The sequence below is a fragment of the Leuciscus leuciscus genome, assembly GCF_965113295.1.
Source record: "Leuciscus leuciscus genome assembly, chromosome: 1".
NCBI classification, from domain to species: Eukaryota; Metazoa; Chordata; class Actinopteri; order Cypriniformes; family Leuciscidae; genus Leuciscus; species Leuciscus leuciscus.
The window spans coordinates 50,001-67,500 of record NC_138725.1 but is presented as its reverse complement, the minus strand read 5'-3'; the positions used below and the strand labels follow the sequence as shown (position 1 = coordinate 67,500).

At 41.8% G+C, this 17,500-nt stretch overlaps 2 protein-coding genes across 4 annotated transcripts in view; both read left to right on the top strand.

The window, feature by feature from the left end:
• The window catches only part of LOC309510273 (G-protein coupled receptor family C group 5 member B), a 10,497-nt gene extending 2,116 nt beyond the window's left edge, over positions 1–8,381 (top strand). Inside the window, exons 2-4 of one of the 2 annotated variants that reach the window (XM_082185050.1) lie at positions 3,320–4,463; positions 7,964–7,998; positions 8,094–8,381. In XM_082185050.1, the coding sequence (XP_082041176.1) occupies positions 3,455–4,463; positions 7,964–7,998; positions 8,094–8,186 (1,137 nt within the window). In that variant the 5' untranslated portion in view covers positions 3,320–3,454 and the 3' untranslated portion in view covers positions 8,187–8,381. Of the gene's footprint in view, positions 1–3,319; positions 4,464–7,963 lie in introns of both variants that reach the window. The other variant, XM_082185049.1, reaches the window with a different exon arrangement.
• An 8,702-nt stretch (positions 8,382–17,083) lies between these two features.
• cd9r (CD9 molecule related) overlaps positions 17,084–17,500 on the top strand; it is a 9,092-nt gene continuing 8,675 nt past the window's right edge. For both annotated transcript variants that reach the window (XM_082166383.1, XM_082166382.1), the window contains exons 1-2: positions 17,084–17,246; positions 17,446–17,500. The exon at positions 17,446–17,500 is cut by the window's right edge and continues 24 nt beyond it. In XM_082166383.1, the coding sequence (XP_082022509.1) occupies positions 17,465–17,500 (36 nt within the window). In that variant the 5' untranslated portion in view covers positions 17,084–17,246; positions 17,446–17,464. The remainder of the gene's footprint in view (positions 17,247–17,445) is intronic.

Below are 17,500 nucleotides of genomic sequence, written 5' to 3'. Positions count from 1 at the left end.
TTCCTGAGCATCTAAAACAGTGCTGTGTTGTGGGGTAAATGCACTCGCTGTATGTGTGTATATGATGGTTATAAAGTATGTAAAGGAACAGTGTCAGGAATCCCTCCGTCACACACACACACACGAGGAGACACGTTTCTGACACCTGGACTGAACTGTGATGAGCAAGTCCCCTTCATTTATACAACACTTTTAATAAAGTTATTGTCCAGATAAAGTTAGTTTGATTGATTCACTTCTGTTGTAAAGATCATTAGTTATTAACTTAGGGGCCGCTAACACACACCGTTCTCACAGAAAACCCTTAACGCGCTCCAGCCGCTCATTCACACAACAGTATTTGGAGCTCGAGGAATTGAAGGTGACTTAACTAGTGATCTTTTAGGGCGCTTTCACACTGGCAGTTTAGTGCGGACCGGGGCACGGTTTGCATGAAAAATCGCTAATGTGAACGCTGTCATCGGACCCTGGTGCGCACTAGAGTGCCGAACCCGAGACTACCTGGAGGAGGTGGTCTGAGCTCGGTTGCTCCCGAACCGTGGCGCGGTTCGCGTTAATGTGCAAGCAACACGGACTCGGGTGCGCGCTTGTTCAGGAAGTATAGTATCCCGCGCATGCGTATCACTGTCGATATCATTGTTTCCTCACACACGACAACCATGAGTGGCAGGGGAACGTTGTGGGACACTGAAGAGGTGATGTCTCTCACTATGTTGTGCATAATAGCACCAAAAAAACAGACAAATTACAGCTATGCTCAGTCGAGTTGTATTCTCCATGCATTTTCCGTGTGCGTTTGCGATGACGTAAGATCACTGCAAACGCACCTGGGTTCGATACAACTAATTGAGTGTGAAACCAGACCAACGCTGCGGGGGGCGCCGGGAACTAGCGCACTCGGGTTCGGACCGCAGCAAACGAACCCAGTGGAAAAACGCCCTTAGTTTCATTACTAAACTGTAGCGGGACAGATCAAACTATGGCGGATCATCGTTGCAATCAAATCGGATAGACACATTTGAAATAGAGTGCAATAACATTATTCATCAATTTAAAAAGGCTATTCACCTGTTTGTGCTTGAAGTCTTCGAGGTGAGATATCAAGCCACTCCTGTATGTCCTTCAGCATATAATCATCAGAAGAGCTCTTCTCAGGGAACTGTAAAGCTGAAAGATGCGTGACACAACAATAGACGGCCAATGCAAAGTTTTAGTTTGCTTCAATGCATTGCAAAAACAGAATGTATTGGTCGCACTACACCGCTACTTGCTGGACAGAGCAGTTCGCTACGGGACAGAGCAGTTCACTGCGGGACAGAGAGAGCAGTTCGCTACGGGACAGAGCAGTTCGCTACGGGACAGAGCAGTTCGCTACGGGACAGAGCAGTTCGCTACGGGACAGAGCAGTTCGCTACGGGACAGAGCAGTTCACTACGGGACAGAGCAGTTCGCTACGGGACAGAGCAGTTCGCTACGGGAAAAGCTACACTGTTTTAAAAGCAATTGAGCTACTGTCAAGATACTAAAACATTTCCTTTAGTTGGGCAGTTTGACTCTTGGCTTATTATGTGAGTTTGTGGTCTTTATAACAGTGTTATAGGGAACCAAAAACAAAGGTGATCAGGTGATATGGTTTCCAGCATCATAAAGTAGAAAAAATCACTAATCTTATCCCTGACCATAAGTGGTTCTTTCTTATTCATAGGTTATATTCACTGACAAAACTTTCTTGCAACAGATCAGACATTCTGGGTTAGGGTTAGCAGTGATTCCGTAACATTTTAAAATACATTATGGGAAAATCTTTAGACTCACACAGACATCAAGAATCTACATATGAATCTCAACAATGGTGATGTCAGGATCCCCAGTGAGAGTGCCCGTCATTACCACCAGAGGGCACTCCACCCGGACTGTGTCATTCCCTCATGAAACTACATCTCCAATAACTCACTGCCCAGATTGCATCCAACTGTCTCATTACCTTGTCAGTCTCAGCCTATTTAAACCATGTACACTCATTGATTCCCTGCGAAGTCTTGTACGTGTAACACTGCATTTCTGAGCATTTCCACTGTTTTCCATGTTCCAGGTCTTTGATATCTGTCCTGATTTTCTCGTTCCTGTCTCACCCTCTGGATTTGTTTGTTTGATTGGACTGACTTACTGTGCTTTTGCCTGTCTTTTACTACGAGTGTGGATTACCCTTTCATTAAAACACTGCATTTGGATCCTCAACCTTCGTGTCTCAGAGCAGTTTGTTACAGGTGACATGGTTCATGCCGCAATGCATGCTGGGAGCCACCATAGTGTAAAACTCATGGCTCCCAGCGTGCATTGCGGCATGAAGCATGTCACCATTGTTGAGATTCATGTGTTGATTCTTGATGTCTGTGTGTGTCTAAAGATTTTTTTGTTTTGTGTCTAAAGTTTTTGTTCCCCCATAATGTATTTTAAAAATCAAAATTCAGCATGTCTGATCTTTTGCAAGAAAGTATTGTCAGTGAATATAACCTTTTAATAAAGAAGGACCACGTTTGGTCGGGGATAATAACTGTGAATTATTCTCTTCTCTTCTATTATTCTATTCACCTGATTATCCTATTTTTTATCTTATTCACCTGATGATCTTTGTTTCTGGCTTCATTTGCAACAAATTATGTATTTTGTGTTAAAAAGACCACAAACTCACATAATAAGCCAAGAGTCGCACTGCCCAACTAAAGGAAACACTGATCACCATAATGGTTTTCAATAAAACATCATCTAAAACTCTGTTAATTCTCAATAAGGCAGAACTGGAAGTAATAAGTGATAAGTAATAAGAAGTCAACTGGTTAGTAATAAATGAAGCTGGTAATGTTATTTGTGGAGTTGATGAGATCTTCAGAGATTTAATGTCTTCTTTTATCTTCAGTTGATTTCATCTAAGGCTGTGTCTGAAGTCAGTTGTAGTTCTTGCGTTTCTCTTTTTTCTGTTCTTGTTGTTTCTCTTTCCTTCAGTGATTCAGCTTGTTAACAGCAGGTGTTCATCACTAATGCTCAATTATCACTTAATTAATCACTTAAATATCTCATTAACTTTAACTCTGATTCAGAGTTACTTTAACGCTCTTTAGAGTGGGACCATATGTACTTAGAGCAGAGTTAATTTAACTCTAGGGATTTTGCTGTGTAGTGTGTACGGACGTACGGACGGACAGCCGGGTAGATAAATGGGGGGGATGGATGGGTGGGTAGATAAATGGGAGGGATGGATGGGTAAGTAAGTAAGTAAGTACAACTGGAAGTATGTTGAGAAACTCTGTCTTTCCTGTAGATCACTGTGAGCATAAGAGAGAAAAGAGAAAATCACGTTCATCATCAATCATCACCATCATCATCACCATTCTCAACAGATCCAGTTCAGCACTTGCGTCAGATCCATCATCCAATCAGACGCCGCTGTCGAAGCATGTACATGGATCTCCAGCGGGGGAACGGCTCCATGGATCTCCAGCGGGGGAACGGCTCCATGGATCCCCAGTGGGGAAACGGCTCCAGGCCGGTGGGCTGCGGTCCGGCTCTGGCTCAGGCGTACTGGGCTCTGTGTGATGCGTGGGGTGTGGTGGTTCAGGCCGTGTCCGGGCTGGGCCTGGTGAGCTGTGTGGTGCTGATGCTGGTTCTGCTGTTGTGTTCCCGCCGTCGGTCCGGTGCGCCAGCGGCGCTGCTGCTGTTCCTGCTAGCCACAGCCAGCGTCTTCGCTCTCCCCTACTGCTTCATGATCTCGCTCTCCCCGCAGACCTGCCCAGTGCGCGTGTTTGCCTTCAGCGTGGTGTTCAGCGCAGCGTTTGGCGCGCTGCTGGCACGTTGTCTGGCCCTGCTGGGGGCGGCACTAGCGCGCGGGTGGAGGGAGGTGTGCGTGACCGCGGCATTAGCGCTGGTGCAGGTGATCGTAGCGGCGGAGTGGCTGCTGGTGGTGCTGGTGCAGGACAAGAGGACGTGCCAGTACTCACCGCCGGAGTTCGCCATGCTGCAGATTTACGTGATGCTCCTGCTAGCCGCAGCGCTGGTGTTAGCGCTGAGTTTCCTCCGGCGCGCGTACGTCACCTACAGCTACAGCTACAGCGGACAGACGCGCCGGCAGAACAAGCTGCAGGCTGGGCTGCTGGTCCTCACGCTGATGCTGAGCGTCTCTGTCTGGATCGTTTGGATCACGCTGCTCACCTACGGGAACCGGGCCATGGGCCGCAGCCCCAACTGGGACGACCCCGTGATCAGCGTGGCACTGACCGCTAACGGCTGGGTGCTGCTCCTGGGACATGGCTTCACTCAGGTCTGCTTCATGTGCAGGAGAGATGCCCGCACCAAAGACCCGCCTCTGGACTTCACCGGCTGGACGAGCCCCAGAACACCAGTTTCAGCGGAGCCGAGAACAGGCTCGGACAACAGCGGCTTCCAGGCGGATGCGGACGGGAGCAGAGGTATGGGGAGAGAAGACAGTCATGTTGAACCTGTTCGACAACTTTACACTTTATTTCAGCAATAGTAAAAAGCTTAAAAATATAAAAAAATTGTTTGCAAACACAAAATGAATCGTTTGTATCACATTTATTAGCCTTTTGTGTCTAAATCCTACAAACAAGATGAGTTTTCTTTAGCATTAGAGATTCCAGTTTGTTTCCACAGACGGTCTCTTCACTACGAGTCTCTCTATGTTACATCCCAAGTGTATTCTGTGTAACATTTTGCGTAACATCCCGAGTGTATTCTGTGTAACATTCTGCGTAACATCACGAGTGCATTCTGCGTAACATTCTGTGTAACATCACGAGTGATTCTGCGTAACATTCTGTGTAACATCACGAGTGTATACTGCATTCTGCGCAACATCACGAGTGCATTCTGCGTAACATTCTGTGTAACATCCCGAGTGTATTCTGCGTAACATTCTGCGTAACATCACGAGTGATTCTGCATAACATCACAAGTTTATCCTGTGTAACATTCTGCGTAATATCCAGAGTGTATTCTGCGTAACATTCTGTGTAATATCACGAGTGTATACTGCATAACATTCTGCGTAACATCACGAGTGTATTCTGCGTAACATTCTGCGCAACATCACGAGTGCATTCTGTGTAACATTCTGCGTAACATCCCGAGTGCATTCTACGTAACATTCTGTGTAACATCACGAGTGTATTCTACGTAACATTCTGCATAACATCACAAGTTTATTCTGTGTACCATTCTGCGTAACATCCCGAGTGTATTCTGCATTCTGTGTAACACCATGAGTGTATTCTGCGTAACATCCCGGTGCATTCTGCGTAACATCACAAGTTTATTTTGTGTAACATTCTGCATAACATCCCGAGTGTATTCTGCGTAACATTCTGCATAACATCCCGAGTGTATTCTGCGTAACATTCTGTGTAACATCATGAGTGTATTCTGCGTAACATCTCGAGTGTATTCTGCGTAACATCACGAGTGTATTCTGCGTAACATTCTGTGTAACATCCCGAGTGTATTCTGCGTAACATTCTGTGTAACATCACGAGTGTATTCTGCGTAACATCCCGAATTTATTCTGCATAACATTCTGTGTAACATCACGAGTGTATTCTGCGTAACATTTTGCGTAACATCCCAAGTGAATTCTGCATATGATTCTGCATAACATCCCGAGTGTATTCTACGTAACATTCTGTGTAACATCACGAGTGTATTCTGCGTAACATTCTGCGCAACATCATGAGTGTATTCTGCGTAGCATTCTCTGTAACATCCCGAGTGTATTCTACGTAACATTCTGTGTAACATCACGAGTGTATTCTACGTAACATTCTGCGCAACATCATGAGTGTATTCTGCGTAGCATTCTGTGTAACATCATGAGTGTATTCTGTGTAGCATTCTGTGTAACATCACGAGTGTATTCTGCGTAACATCCCGAGTGTATTCTGCGTAACATTCTGTGTAACATCACGAGTGTATTCTGCGTAACATTCTGCGCAACATCATGAGTGAATTCTGCATATGATTCTGCATAACATCCCGAGTGTATTCTACGTAACATTCTGTGTAACATCACGAGTGTATTCTGCGTAACATTCTGCGCAACATCATGAGTGTATTCTGCGTAGCATTCTCTGTAACATCCCGAGTGTATTCTACGTAACATTCTGTGTAACATCACGAGTGTATTCTACGTAACATTCTGCGCAACATCATGAGTGTATTCTGCGTAGCATTCTGTGTAACATCATGAGTGTATTCTGTGTAGCATTCTGTGTAACATCACGAGTGTATTCTGCGTAACATCCCGAGTGTATTCTGCGTAACATTCTGTGTAACATCCCGAGTGTATTCTGCGTAACATTCTGCGCAACATCATGAGTGTATTCTGCGTAGCATTCTCTGTAACATCCCGAGTGTATTCTACGTAACATTCTGTGTAACATCACGAGTGTATTCTGCGTAACATTCTGCGCAACATCATGAGTGTATTCTGTGTAGCATTCTGTGTAACATCACGAGTGTATTCTGCGTAACATCACAAGTGTATTCTGCGTAACATTCTGCGCAACATCATGAGTGTATTCTGCGTAGCATTCTGTGTAACATCATGAGTGTATTCTGTGTAGCATTCTGTGTAACATCACGAGTGTATTCTGCGTAACATTTTGCGTAACATCCCAAGTGAATTCTGCATGATTCTGCGTAACATCCCGAGTGTATTCTACGTAACATTCTGTGTAACATCACGAGTGTATTCTGCGTAACATTCTGCGCAACATCATGAGTGTATTCTGCGTAGCATTCTCTGTAACATCCCGAGTGTATTCTACGTAACATTCTGTGTAACATCACGAGTGTATTCTGCATAACATTCTACGCAACATCATGAGTGTATTCTGCGTAGCATTCTGTGTAACATCATGAGTGTATTCTGTGTAGCATTCTGTGTAACATCACGAGTGTATTCTGCGTAACATCACAAGTGTATTCTGCGTAACATTCTGCGCAACATCATGAGTGTATTCTGCGTAGCATTCTGTGTAACATCATGAGTGTATTCTGTGTAGCATTCTGTGTAACATCACGAGTGTATTCTGCGTAACATCACAAGTGTATTCTGCGTAGCATTCTGTGTAACATCATGAGTGTATTCATGCGTAACATCACGACTGTATTCATGCGTAACATCACGACTGTATTCTACGTAACATTCTGTGTAACATCACGAGTGTATTCTGCGTAACATTCTGTGTAACATCATGAGTGTATTCTGCGTAGCATTCTGTGTAACATCATGAGTGTATTCTGCGTAACATCACGAGTGTATTCTGCGTAACATCACGAGTGTATTCTGCGTAACATCACGAGTGTATTCTGCGTAACATCACGAGTGTATTCTGCGTAGCATTCTGAGTAACATCATGAGTGTATTCTGCGTAACATCACGAGTGTATTCTGCACAACATCACGAGTGTATTCTGCACAACATCACGAGTGTATTCTGCACAACATCACGAGTTTATTCTGCATAACATTCTGTGTAACATCACGAGTGTATTCTGCGTAACATCACGAGTGTATTCTGCGTAACATCACGAGTGTATTCTGCGTAACATCACGAGTGTATTCTGCACAACATCACGAGTGTATTCTGCGTAACATCACGAGTGTATTCTGCATAACATTCTGTGTAACATCACGAGTGTATTCTGCGTAACATCACGAGTGTATTCTGCGTAACATCACGAGTGTATTCTGCATAACATTCTGTGTAACATCACGAGTGTATTCTGCGTAACATCACGAGTGTATTCTGCGTAACATCACGAGTGTATTCTGCATAACATTCTGTGTAACATCACGAGTGTATTCTGCGTAACATCACGAGTGTATTCTGCGTAACATCACGAGTGTATTCTGCATAACATTCTACAAAGGTGACATGTTTCTTTTGCAGGTCAAGTCGTGGCGTCATCTGGAATCTTCATGAGTGTGAGTTCTCATCGTCAAATCATAATCCTGCAGCACTGGGTGGGTGATGATGTCACTGTCACATGGTACAATCTGCAGTGTGTTTTATGTTTCAGGAGATCTGTGCTGAGAAAGACTACAGCATCCCACGTCCCACTACCACCAACATCAGCGAGCCGTACGACGACTACTACGGACAGAGAGCTTGACGTCTGCTTGAGTCCACACACTCTTTCTGTCTCCTGAGTTCATGAACCCCTTGCAGAACCTGTACAGATATTCGAGATTAAAGGCCACATTGTTATTTAGTACTGTCCTTCAGAAGCTACATGATATTTCAAACAAAGCAAAAATAATCACGCCTGTAATCACGAGTTCACGTCTGTGCAAAAGTTACCTGCAAAACTGACCAGTTTTTCTGAGAAAACAAGCCATGGCAAGCAGGGGACGACAGACTGATTTCGTGCACAACTCAAAACCTTCCACTTTGTCTCGCAGCAATGACCAGGTCAGCCTGGGAACAACTGCTCTGAAGCTGTGGGAAAATGTCAAGGAAACATTTCTTGGTAACACTTTGTATGAAGCCTGTATTTATAATGCATCATAAGGGTATTGTAATGCCTTATAAACAAACTTATAATGGGTTGTATCATCTCATGAATAATCACAACTACAGTAAAAATAATTACCTATTTGTGGGTATAACTATTAAAGTCCTCCTGTAGTCAATCATCTTATCCCTTAAAACTCATCTTTGATCACCAAACTGACATATTTAAAAAAATTTAACTGTGAAAATAATTTCTTCATGCCTTAAAATATCTTGAATGTAACTCGACACCCTCGCCTCATTTAGTGTGTGTGTGTGTGTGTGTGTGTGATATTGAGATGATACAGCACAGTATAAGGTTGTGTATAAGGCGTTATGGATGTATATTAATGCATTATGAATACCCTTATGATGCATTATAAATGCAGGCTTCATAGAACGTGTTACCCTTTTTTAGTGGGGGAGGGTGTAGTCGTACAGATTCAAGTACTCTTATTATGTATGTATTGTTTTAGTTATGATTATTAGTTATGATTTATTAAGTATGCTGACGTCACTTACCCCTGCGCTCACTGGCGGCTGACACTAGGGGGCGATGGAGAGTCACACTGACAGTCATTTCAACACACTGTCAGACTACATCTCTTGTTGTGTTTGTTGTATTTGGCAGAATGTGACAGAAATAAAGCATGTGCCAGCAGAAAACACTGTCTCTTCTGTGTGTGCAACACATGCAGGAATAAAGAGTGTGTGTTAATGTCAGGAAGAATATTCTAGCTAACTCTTTCCCAGGAGTTTAAAGGTTGGGTAGGTAGGAATTGTCTAAAAAACTTCTTTTCCAAATTTGTTTACACTTTATTTATACATCAATACATAATTTAAATGTAAGTACTCTGAAAAAGAAAGTATAAAAATCGAGTGTCTGTAGACCTCTCACGACTGTTTTAAAGACAGCTCATTATTTCCATTCACTCCACCCCCTCCCTTCTGGGCTCCTTCCAAAACCACGCCCCCAAAACACATGAACGCGCGACTCCGACGGCTGAGCTGGAAGACGCATTATTTACCTGAGACGAGCGGAGAGGAGCGCAGTGCATGCAGTGACATCATGTCAGAATCACATGTAATACAAAAATCTAACTTTATCATTATGAATATAAACAAATAAGATGTTTTTTAGTACTCACTATCAAGCTAGCATTGGTAAAGTTTAAAGCTGCAGAGCTTTTAGAAAACGTTGACTTAGCCTGAAAACATGCTAGTACATGCAGAGACACTGATGTGATGACGGCGGATAAACAGTTATCGCACATTCACTGGTACGGACGAAACATCAACAATATGATTTACATTGACTATGGCCTGCCCATACTTTGACTACAAACTTGGTCCTCAAATCATTACGTATTTTGCAATACATGTAATGTAACTTCATAACGTTGCACTCTTTCTATAAGTTATAAATAGCTAGCAAGATAATAATGGTAACGTTACAGTATCTAAGTAATTATTCTAGCGATGTGTAATGCTAAATAAGGTTTGCTAGTACATTATTTCAGTAACATGACAAGCCAGTGAATTAGCAGGTTTCTATTGTTGCTTTGCACAGTGCGTGACATTTTATCTGTATGTTATGCGGCTAGAGTTTTGACACTGAGTCATTGGGCTCCGACGGGCTTGTTTATCGTCATCGGTCTTTTTCCGTTTACCTGTCTTTGTTGCATGAGCAGGTGCCACTCGAGAAATTGGCAGTTTTGGTTGTTTGTCCGCCATTAGCACAGCTGCGGCACACCGGCTATCTTGATTTTGAACGACGGTACGCGCTGTGCGAGAGAGGGGGGTGATCAGCGCGTACACAAGCATGATTGACACTGCTAAGACACTCCTCCTGGCTCTGATTGGTTGTTTCTTACCGGGAGCGGTGTATTTCTGCAAATGGCAATAGAGACAGAGCGCAACGCGTCATAATCTGAAGACCACGCCCACCAAGGGGAAAAACAAAGCAACTGTCTCCATTGACTTTGCATTGTGAGAGGTTGCCTCCTTGTCATTTCTTGCTTCTAAGAAAAGACAGAATAATGGCTAAAAGCTGCTATGTGACAAGGTGTACAGCAAACAAGCTAAGACACCCAGAAATAAGTTTTCATAAGCTGTCGACCCCAAAAAACGAGCGTTTGAGGACATAAAAGTGGACACAGGCTGGAACGAATGGGTAAATTGAGGGATCCTGACACTCAGTATGCACTAAAATACACCACGTGTGTAGTAAGTTAAACATTTGGTCACTGGTGAGCCAAATATCCAAATGTCAGTTTTATATATTATATTTCTGTAAGATAAACTATCCTGTGTTGCCGATTACGGTCTCCTCCAGTGGCGTACGTTAGTTCTCAGAGTAATGAGACACGTGACGCTCTGTCTCAACTGCCTGTATCCACTTTTATGTCCTAAACACTCGTTTTTTGGGGTCGAGAGCTAATAAAAACTTATTTCTGGGTTTTTTAGCTTCTTTGCTGGACACCTTGTCACACAGCAGTTTTTAGGCATTTTTCTGTCTTTTGTTAGAAGCAAGAAATGACAAGGAGGCAGCCTCTCGCAATGCAAAGTCAATGGAGACAGTTGGTTTGTTTTCCCCCTGGGTGTGGGCGTGGCCTAAATACGCTCTGTCTCTATAGGACCACTGGGAGGAGCCTGGGGAGCTTGATTTTTTCACAGATTATCTGTCTCATATTCTACTGTCAGGACATAATGACAGTTTTAACAAATATGTAAAAAATACATCTTTATCTTTTCCCCTTTCCGTAGCAGCTTTTAGCTTCTCATCTGCTAACTCTGCAGTCTCGCATGTGTAACGCACACATCTGCACTTGAATCCCTTCACACTGTAGCGGGAGATCATCAATACACAGACTAAATAATAAGGGACCTAACACTGACCCTTGGGGTACACCTGTTTTATAATGTAAATTACAGGACTTAACCCCTTTAATTTTTACACATTGTTCTCTATTTGATAAATATGAGGATACCCATGCTAAAGCTTCAGATGAAAACTGAACTGTAGACAGTTTAGAAAGGAGAACGGCATGATTAACTCTATCAAAGGCTTTACGCAAATCTAAAAATATAGCACCAACAAATCCTCCTTCGTCAACTTTAGATTGTATTTGCTCTATTAAGTGTAAAGTAGCTGTTTCAGTAGAATGATAAACCAAAGATATATACTAATATATATTTCCCTTCTCGGAAATTTCCCCCCTAATTCTTTAACTGAATTAATAAATAAAAAAACGATTAAAAGCATAATCATCTTCAAGTTGCTTTCCCTGAACGGTTCCTTCCGTAAAAGAGTATTTCTGTTTTTCCAAATTAGCTTGATATTGCCTTTTGCCCCCACAAATTGTAAATCATTAAGAGAGTTAAACATGAGAAGTTCACACTTAATGCTATCTTTGACACATTAACACTCCTTCCCGAGGGTCTATCCCGTCTAAAGCATTGATACCAGGCATGATAAATACACTAAGATGATGATTGTTGCAACCACGTTTCAGAGATACAAAGGAAGTCCACATTTGAGTTGGATAGTAAATGAGACCACGGTTCGCTCTTTGCATCAGTGCTTCTGATATTCAAATGTCCGCCAAAGAGTCCTCTCGGTTTCACTTTCGGATCCGACCTTCGCATGATTAGCAGTCTGAAAGATCCTGCATAGTGTCTGCTTTCTTACTGCAGGATTTCGACACGAGGAAGCGTTTGCATTATTCCTTATTCAAATACACATTTCAGTGTAAAGAAAATGCATTAGGTGATTGTATTTCTTTTGAATACCTCTGTTTTACATTGAAGGGTACTCCCAAAATTCTGTTTTTAACTATGTATAAACCTCCACGATACTCTGCAAAGTTTATTGATGATTTTGCTGAACTACTCTCTGTTATATCAGTTGATTTTAACTTGTTTATTATTACAGGGGATTTTAACATCCACTTAGATAATAGTACAGACAATAATGCCAAAGAACTTTTTGCACTTCTAGACACTTTTTATCTCACTCAACATGTGTCTGGACATTAGTCCTGAAGACTGGCATTAGTCCTGAAAACTGACAGTAGTCCTGAAGACTGGGCGTTAGTCCTGAAGACTGGACATTAGTCCTGAAGACTGGCATTAGTCCTGAAAACTGACAGTAGTCCTGAAGACTGGGCATTAGTCCTGAAGAGTGGACATTAGTCCTGAAGACTGGACATTAGTCCTGAAGACTGGACATTAGTCCTGAAGACTGAACATTAGTCCTGAAGACTGGACATTAGTCCTGAAGACTGGACATTAGTCCTGAAGACTGGACATTAGTCCTGAAGACTGGCATTAGTCCTGAAGACTGGACATTAGTCCTGAAGACTGACATTAGTCCTGAAGACTGGCATTAGTCCTGAAGACTGGACATTAGTCCTGAAGACTGGACATTAGTCCTGAAGACTGGACATTAGTCCTGAAGATTGGACATTAGTCCTGAAGACTGGACATTAGTCCTGAAGACTGGCATTAGTCCTGAAGACTGGACATTAGTCCTGAAGACTGGACATTAGTCCTGAAGACTGGCATTAGTCCTGAAGACTGGACATTAGTCCTGAAGACTGGACAGTAGTCCTGAAGACTGGGCATTAGTCCTGAAGACTGGACATTAGTCCTGAAGACTGGCATTAGTCGTGAAAACTGACAGTAGTCCTGAAGACTGGGCATTAGTCCTGAAGACTGGACATTAGTCCTGAAGACTGGCATTAGTCCTGAAAACTGACAGTAGTCCTGAAGACTGGGCATTAGTCCTGAAGAGTGGACATTAGTCCTGAAGACTGGACATTAGTCCTGAAGACTGGACATTAGTCCTGAAGACTGGACATTAGTCCTGAAGACTGGCATTAGTCCTGAAGACTGGACATTAGTCCTGAAGACTGGACATTAGTCCTGAAGACTGGACATTAGTCCTGAAGACTGGCATTAGTCCTGAAGACTGGACATTAGTCCTGAAGACTGACATTAGTCCTGAAGACTGGCATTAGTCCTGAAGACTGGACATTAGTCCTGAAGACTGGACATTAGTCCTGAAGACTGGACATTAGTCCTGAAGACTGGACATTAGTCCTGAAGACTGGCATTAGTCCTGAAGACTGGACATTAGTCCTGAAGACTGGACAAGTCCTGAAGACTGGACATTAGTCCTGAAGACTGGACATTAGTCCTGAAGACTGGACAGTAGTCCTGAAGACTGGCATTAGTCCTGAAGACTGGACATTAGTCCTGAAGACTGGACATTAGTCCTGAAGACTGGCATTAGTCCTGAAGACTGGACATTAGTGTTATTATTGCATTATTATACGCTGTGCTGTCATCACTGATCCGGATTGACTCACTTCTGTCATCACTGATCCGGATTGACTCACTTCTCTGTCCTGGTGTTGGCTCACTCTACACAAACGTCCACTTATGGTATGGCAAGATGTCTTAAAATGTTTTTCTTTTTCTAACATTTAAACTTAGAGCACATTATTAGATCACCCTTTGACTTTATGAGTACACATAAATGACAGCTTGATTATTATTTTTATTTTTTGTGAATTTATTTAAAGACCGCATGTACCATTTTCTGTCACTGGTGCCTCTTTAATTCTTTGGCAATATTAAAAGATTTTTATGAAATATTATTTCTCAATTTTGTCTGCAGATGTAATCAGAGTTACAGAATAATAATAATAATGTAACAGATAAGCAGGATCCGCATCTCTATGCTGTGTGTGAAGGCACTGCTTCCCAGTTTAACTGTACCTGACCACAGGAGGATTTACTGTGATGAAGAAGAGCTAGAATCATGACTTCTTAAGGCCTCATTATGCTTCTGCGTCAACTCCACGGCGTAGCTACGCCGTCACTCCAACGGCGTCGTGACTGTTTTATGGTTCTGCGTCGGGTTGCGTTGCATCGCGGTGCATTTCACCGCCAGAACGCTAGGGGGGTGGTGTGGTTCGCGAATCTCTTTCCTATATTTTCTAACATTATAAATGTCTTTACTGTAACTTTTGATCAGTTTAACTCATCCTTCATGAATAAAAGTATTGATTTAATTTATTTCTTTCCCCCCTAAATAAAATTAAAATTCTTATTGTCCCCAAACTTTTGAAGGGTAGTGTTTAATGTTTCAAAAGCTTTCAGTTTCAGATAAATGCTGTTCTTTTAAACTTTCTATTCATCATAGCATCATGAAATAGAAATGTAAATAACTGTTTTCAACATTGATAATAATCATAAATGTTTCTTGAGCATCAAATCATCATATTAGAGTGATTTCTGAAGGATCATGTGACACTGAAGACTGGAGTAATGATGCTGAAAATTCAGCTTTGATCACAGGAATAAATTACACTTTAAAATATATTAAAATAGAAAACAGTCATTTTAAATTGTCATAAAATATGTTTTGTTTTATTGTTTTTTATATACTAAACACAGCCTTGGTGAGCAGAAGAGACTTCTTTTAAAAACATTAAAAATCTTACCGATCTAAAACTTTTGACCAGTAGTGTATAACACAATAAAAATAAATAAAAAAAAACAGTTTATCACCCATATACATATGCATATATTTTTGTGGGCTTTATACAAGAATTGAGCAGTATAAAAATGTTTAGAGGGTATGTAGTGAACTTTTATAATTATTGCCACACATTTCTATACAATGAGTATATTATATTCCAAGACATTTCACTTTATTAATTATAGAAATACTTTTAGATACTTTACCTTGTATGTATCTGATGTGTGGTTTCCAGCTTAAAGGGATACTCCACTTTAAAATGAAAATTCTGTCATCATATTCTCACCCTCATGTTGTTTCAAACCTGTATGAATTTCTTTCTTCTGCTGAACAGAAAGGAAGATATTTAGAAGAATGTCAGTAACCAGGCAGTTTCTGGGTCTCATTGACTTCCATATTATATTTTTTCCTACTATGGAAGTCAATGGGACCCAAACACTGTCTGGTTACTGACATTCTTCTAAATATCTTCCTTTCTGTTCAGCAGAAGAAAGAAATTCATACAGGTTTGAAACAACATGAGGGTGAGTATATGATGACAGAATTTTCACTTTAAAGTGGAGTATCCCTACTATTTCTAATGCAACACCATCAATACTTAATAATATTTCTGCGTTTTCTTTATAATTACCAAACATCATTACCTTCGTTTTATTTAAATTCAAAGATAATTTATTAATATCCATCCATATTTTTAGTTTTACTAATTCTTTATTTACTGTCTTTATAAGTGTATTATAATTATCAGTATGAGGGTGCAAATGTTCAGTCTCATACAACATCTTGTGAACACTTGAGGCTTTAAAGCGGGAGGGGGAAACCGGAAAAGCTACACTCCGGAAATGATGTATAATCTGACCAATCACAGCCCCTGCGGTCTGCGTCACCGCGACGCGTAGTTACAATTTTTTGGAGGTGCACGTCGAGCTACGGCGGAGGGGTCGCGTCGAGGTTCGCGTCGACGCAGAGGGGTCCGCGGGGGTACGCCGTCGATTCGACGCAGAAGCATAAAACAGGCTTTAGTGCTATTTCATGCAAATAACTAAATGAATAGCTTTGAGTAAAGTTAATCAGTCACTGGTGGTACTGGTCTTCACTGGTGGTACTGATCTTCACTGGTGTTACTGATCTTCACTGGTGTTACTGATCTTTACTGGTGTTACTGATCTTCACTGGTGTTACTGATCTTCACTGGTGGTACTGATCTTCACTGGTGTTACTGATCTTCACTGGTGTTACTGATCTTCACTGGTGTTACTGGTGTTCACTGGTGTTACTGGTCTTCACTGGTGTTACTGATCTTCACTGGTGTTACTGATCTTCACTGGTGTTACTGATCTTCACTGGTGTTACTGGTGTTCACTGGTGTTACTGATCTTCACTGGTGTTACTGATCTTCACTGGTGGTACTGGTGTTCACTGGTGTTACTGATCTTCACTGGTGTTACTGATCTTCACTGGTGTTACTGATCTTCACTGGTGGTACTGGTGTTCACTGGTGTTACTGGTCTTCACTGGTGTTACTGATCTTCACTGGTGTTACTGATCTTCACTGGTGGTACTGGTGTTGACACCAGTGACCCTTTTCATGAAAAATTCATTTTTACAAAATGGCTGCTGCAAGGTATCAAACCACATGTTGTCAGTCCTGGTATGCTGACTAAATGAAGTAGTCTAATCCATTTAAAGTAGGTCATACCAGTGAGTTCAACTACAAGCTTAATATGAAATCAGGAGATAAATGAGAACATTTCTGATATATAATCTGCTCTCTTCTAATGTACCCCATAAGCACGGACATCATTTATAATAATGTTTTACAACGCGCATGCGTGAATTGCGTTTCTCTGCAACAAATACCGATATCACTCCTTCTTTTTATAAGAAACCTGTGAGTTATGGTTTCGATTCCCCAGCACAGAAACTCTCTTCTTTTCCGCTGACGTCACTCGCGCGGGGGCCAATGAGCGCGCGCGCTCTGACTGACGCAGGAACACGTGGGCAGAAGCATATCGACCACTTTTACAGTCTATGGTCGACCACAGACCACAGACCACAGTGTCAAGGGAGCAGTGAACACACCAGCATCTATCCGGAGTTAACCTGACGAACCACAGCTCTTATATACAGGCAAGTGTATTCATATATAGCACATTACATAAACTATGGGCATTCAAAGTGCTCTGCATAGAAATAATCACAATTTATTTTTTAAGAAAAAAAAAAAAAAAAAGTTTCTAATTGTTTTTTATTATTTGGATAGTCCAGTAAGACGCGATCCATTGCAGTGTTCGTGTTGGGGTCATTAAATATAATATTTGTCTTGCAGTGATTTACATCGGCTCGTGATGGACGGGTGCGCGCAGTTGTGTAAATGTTTCCTG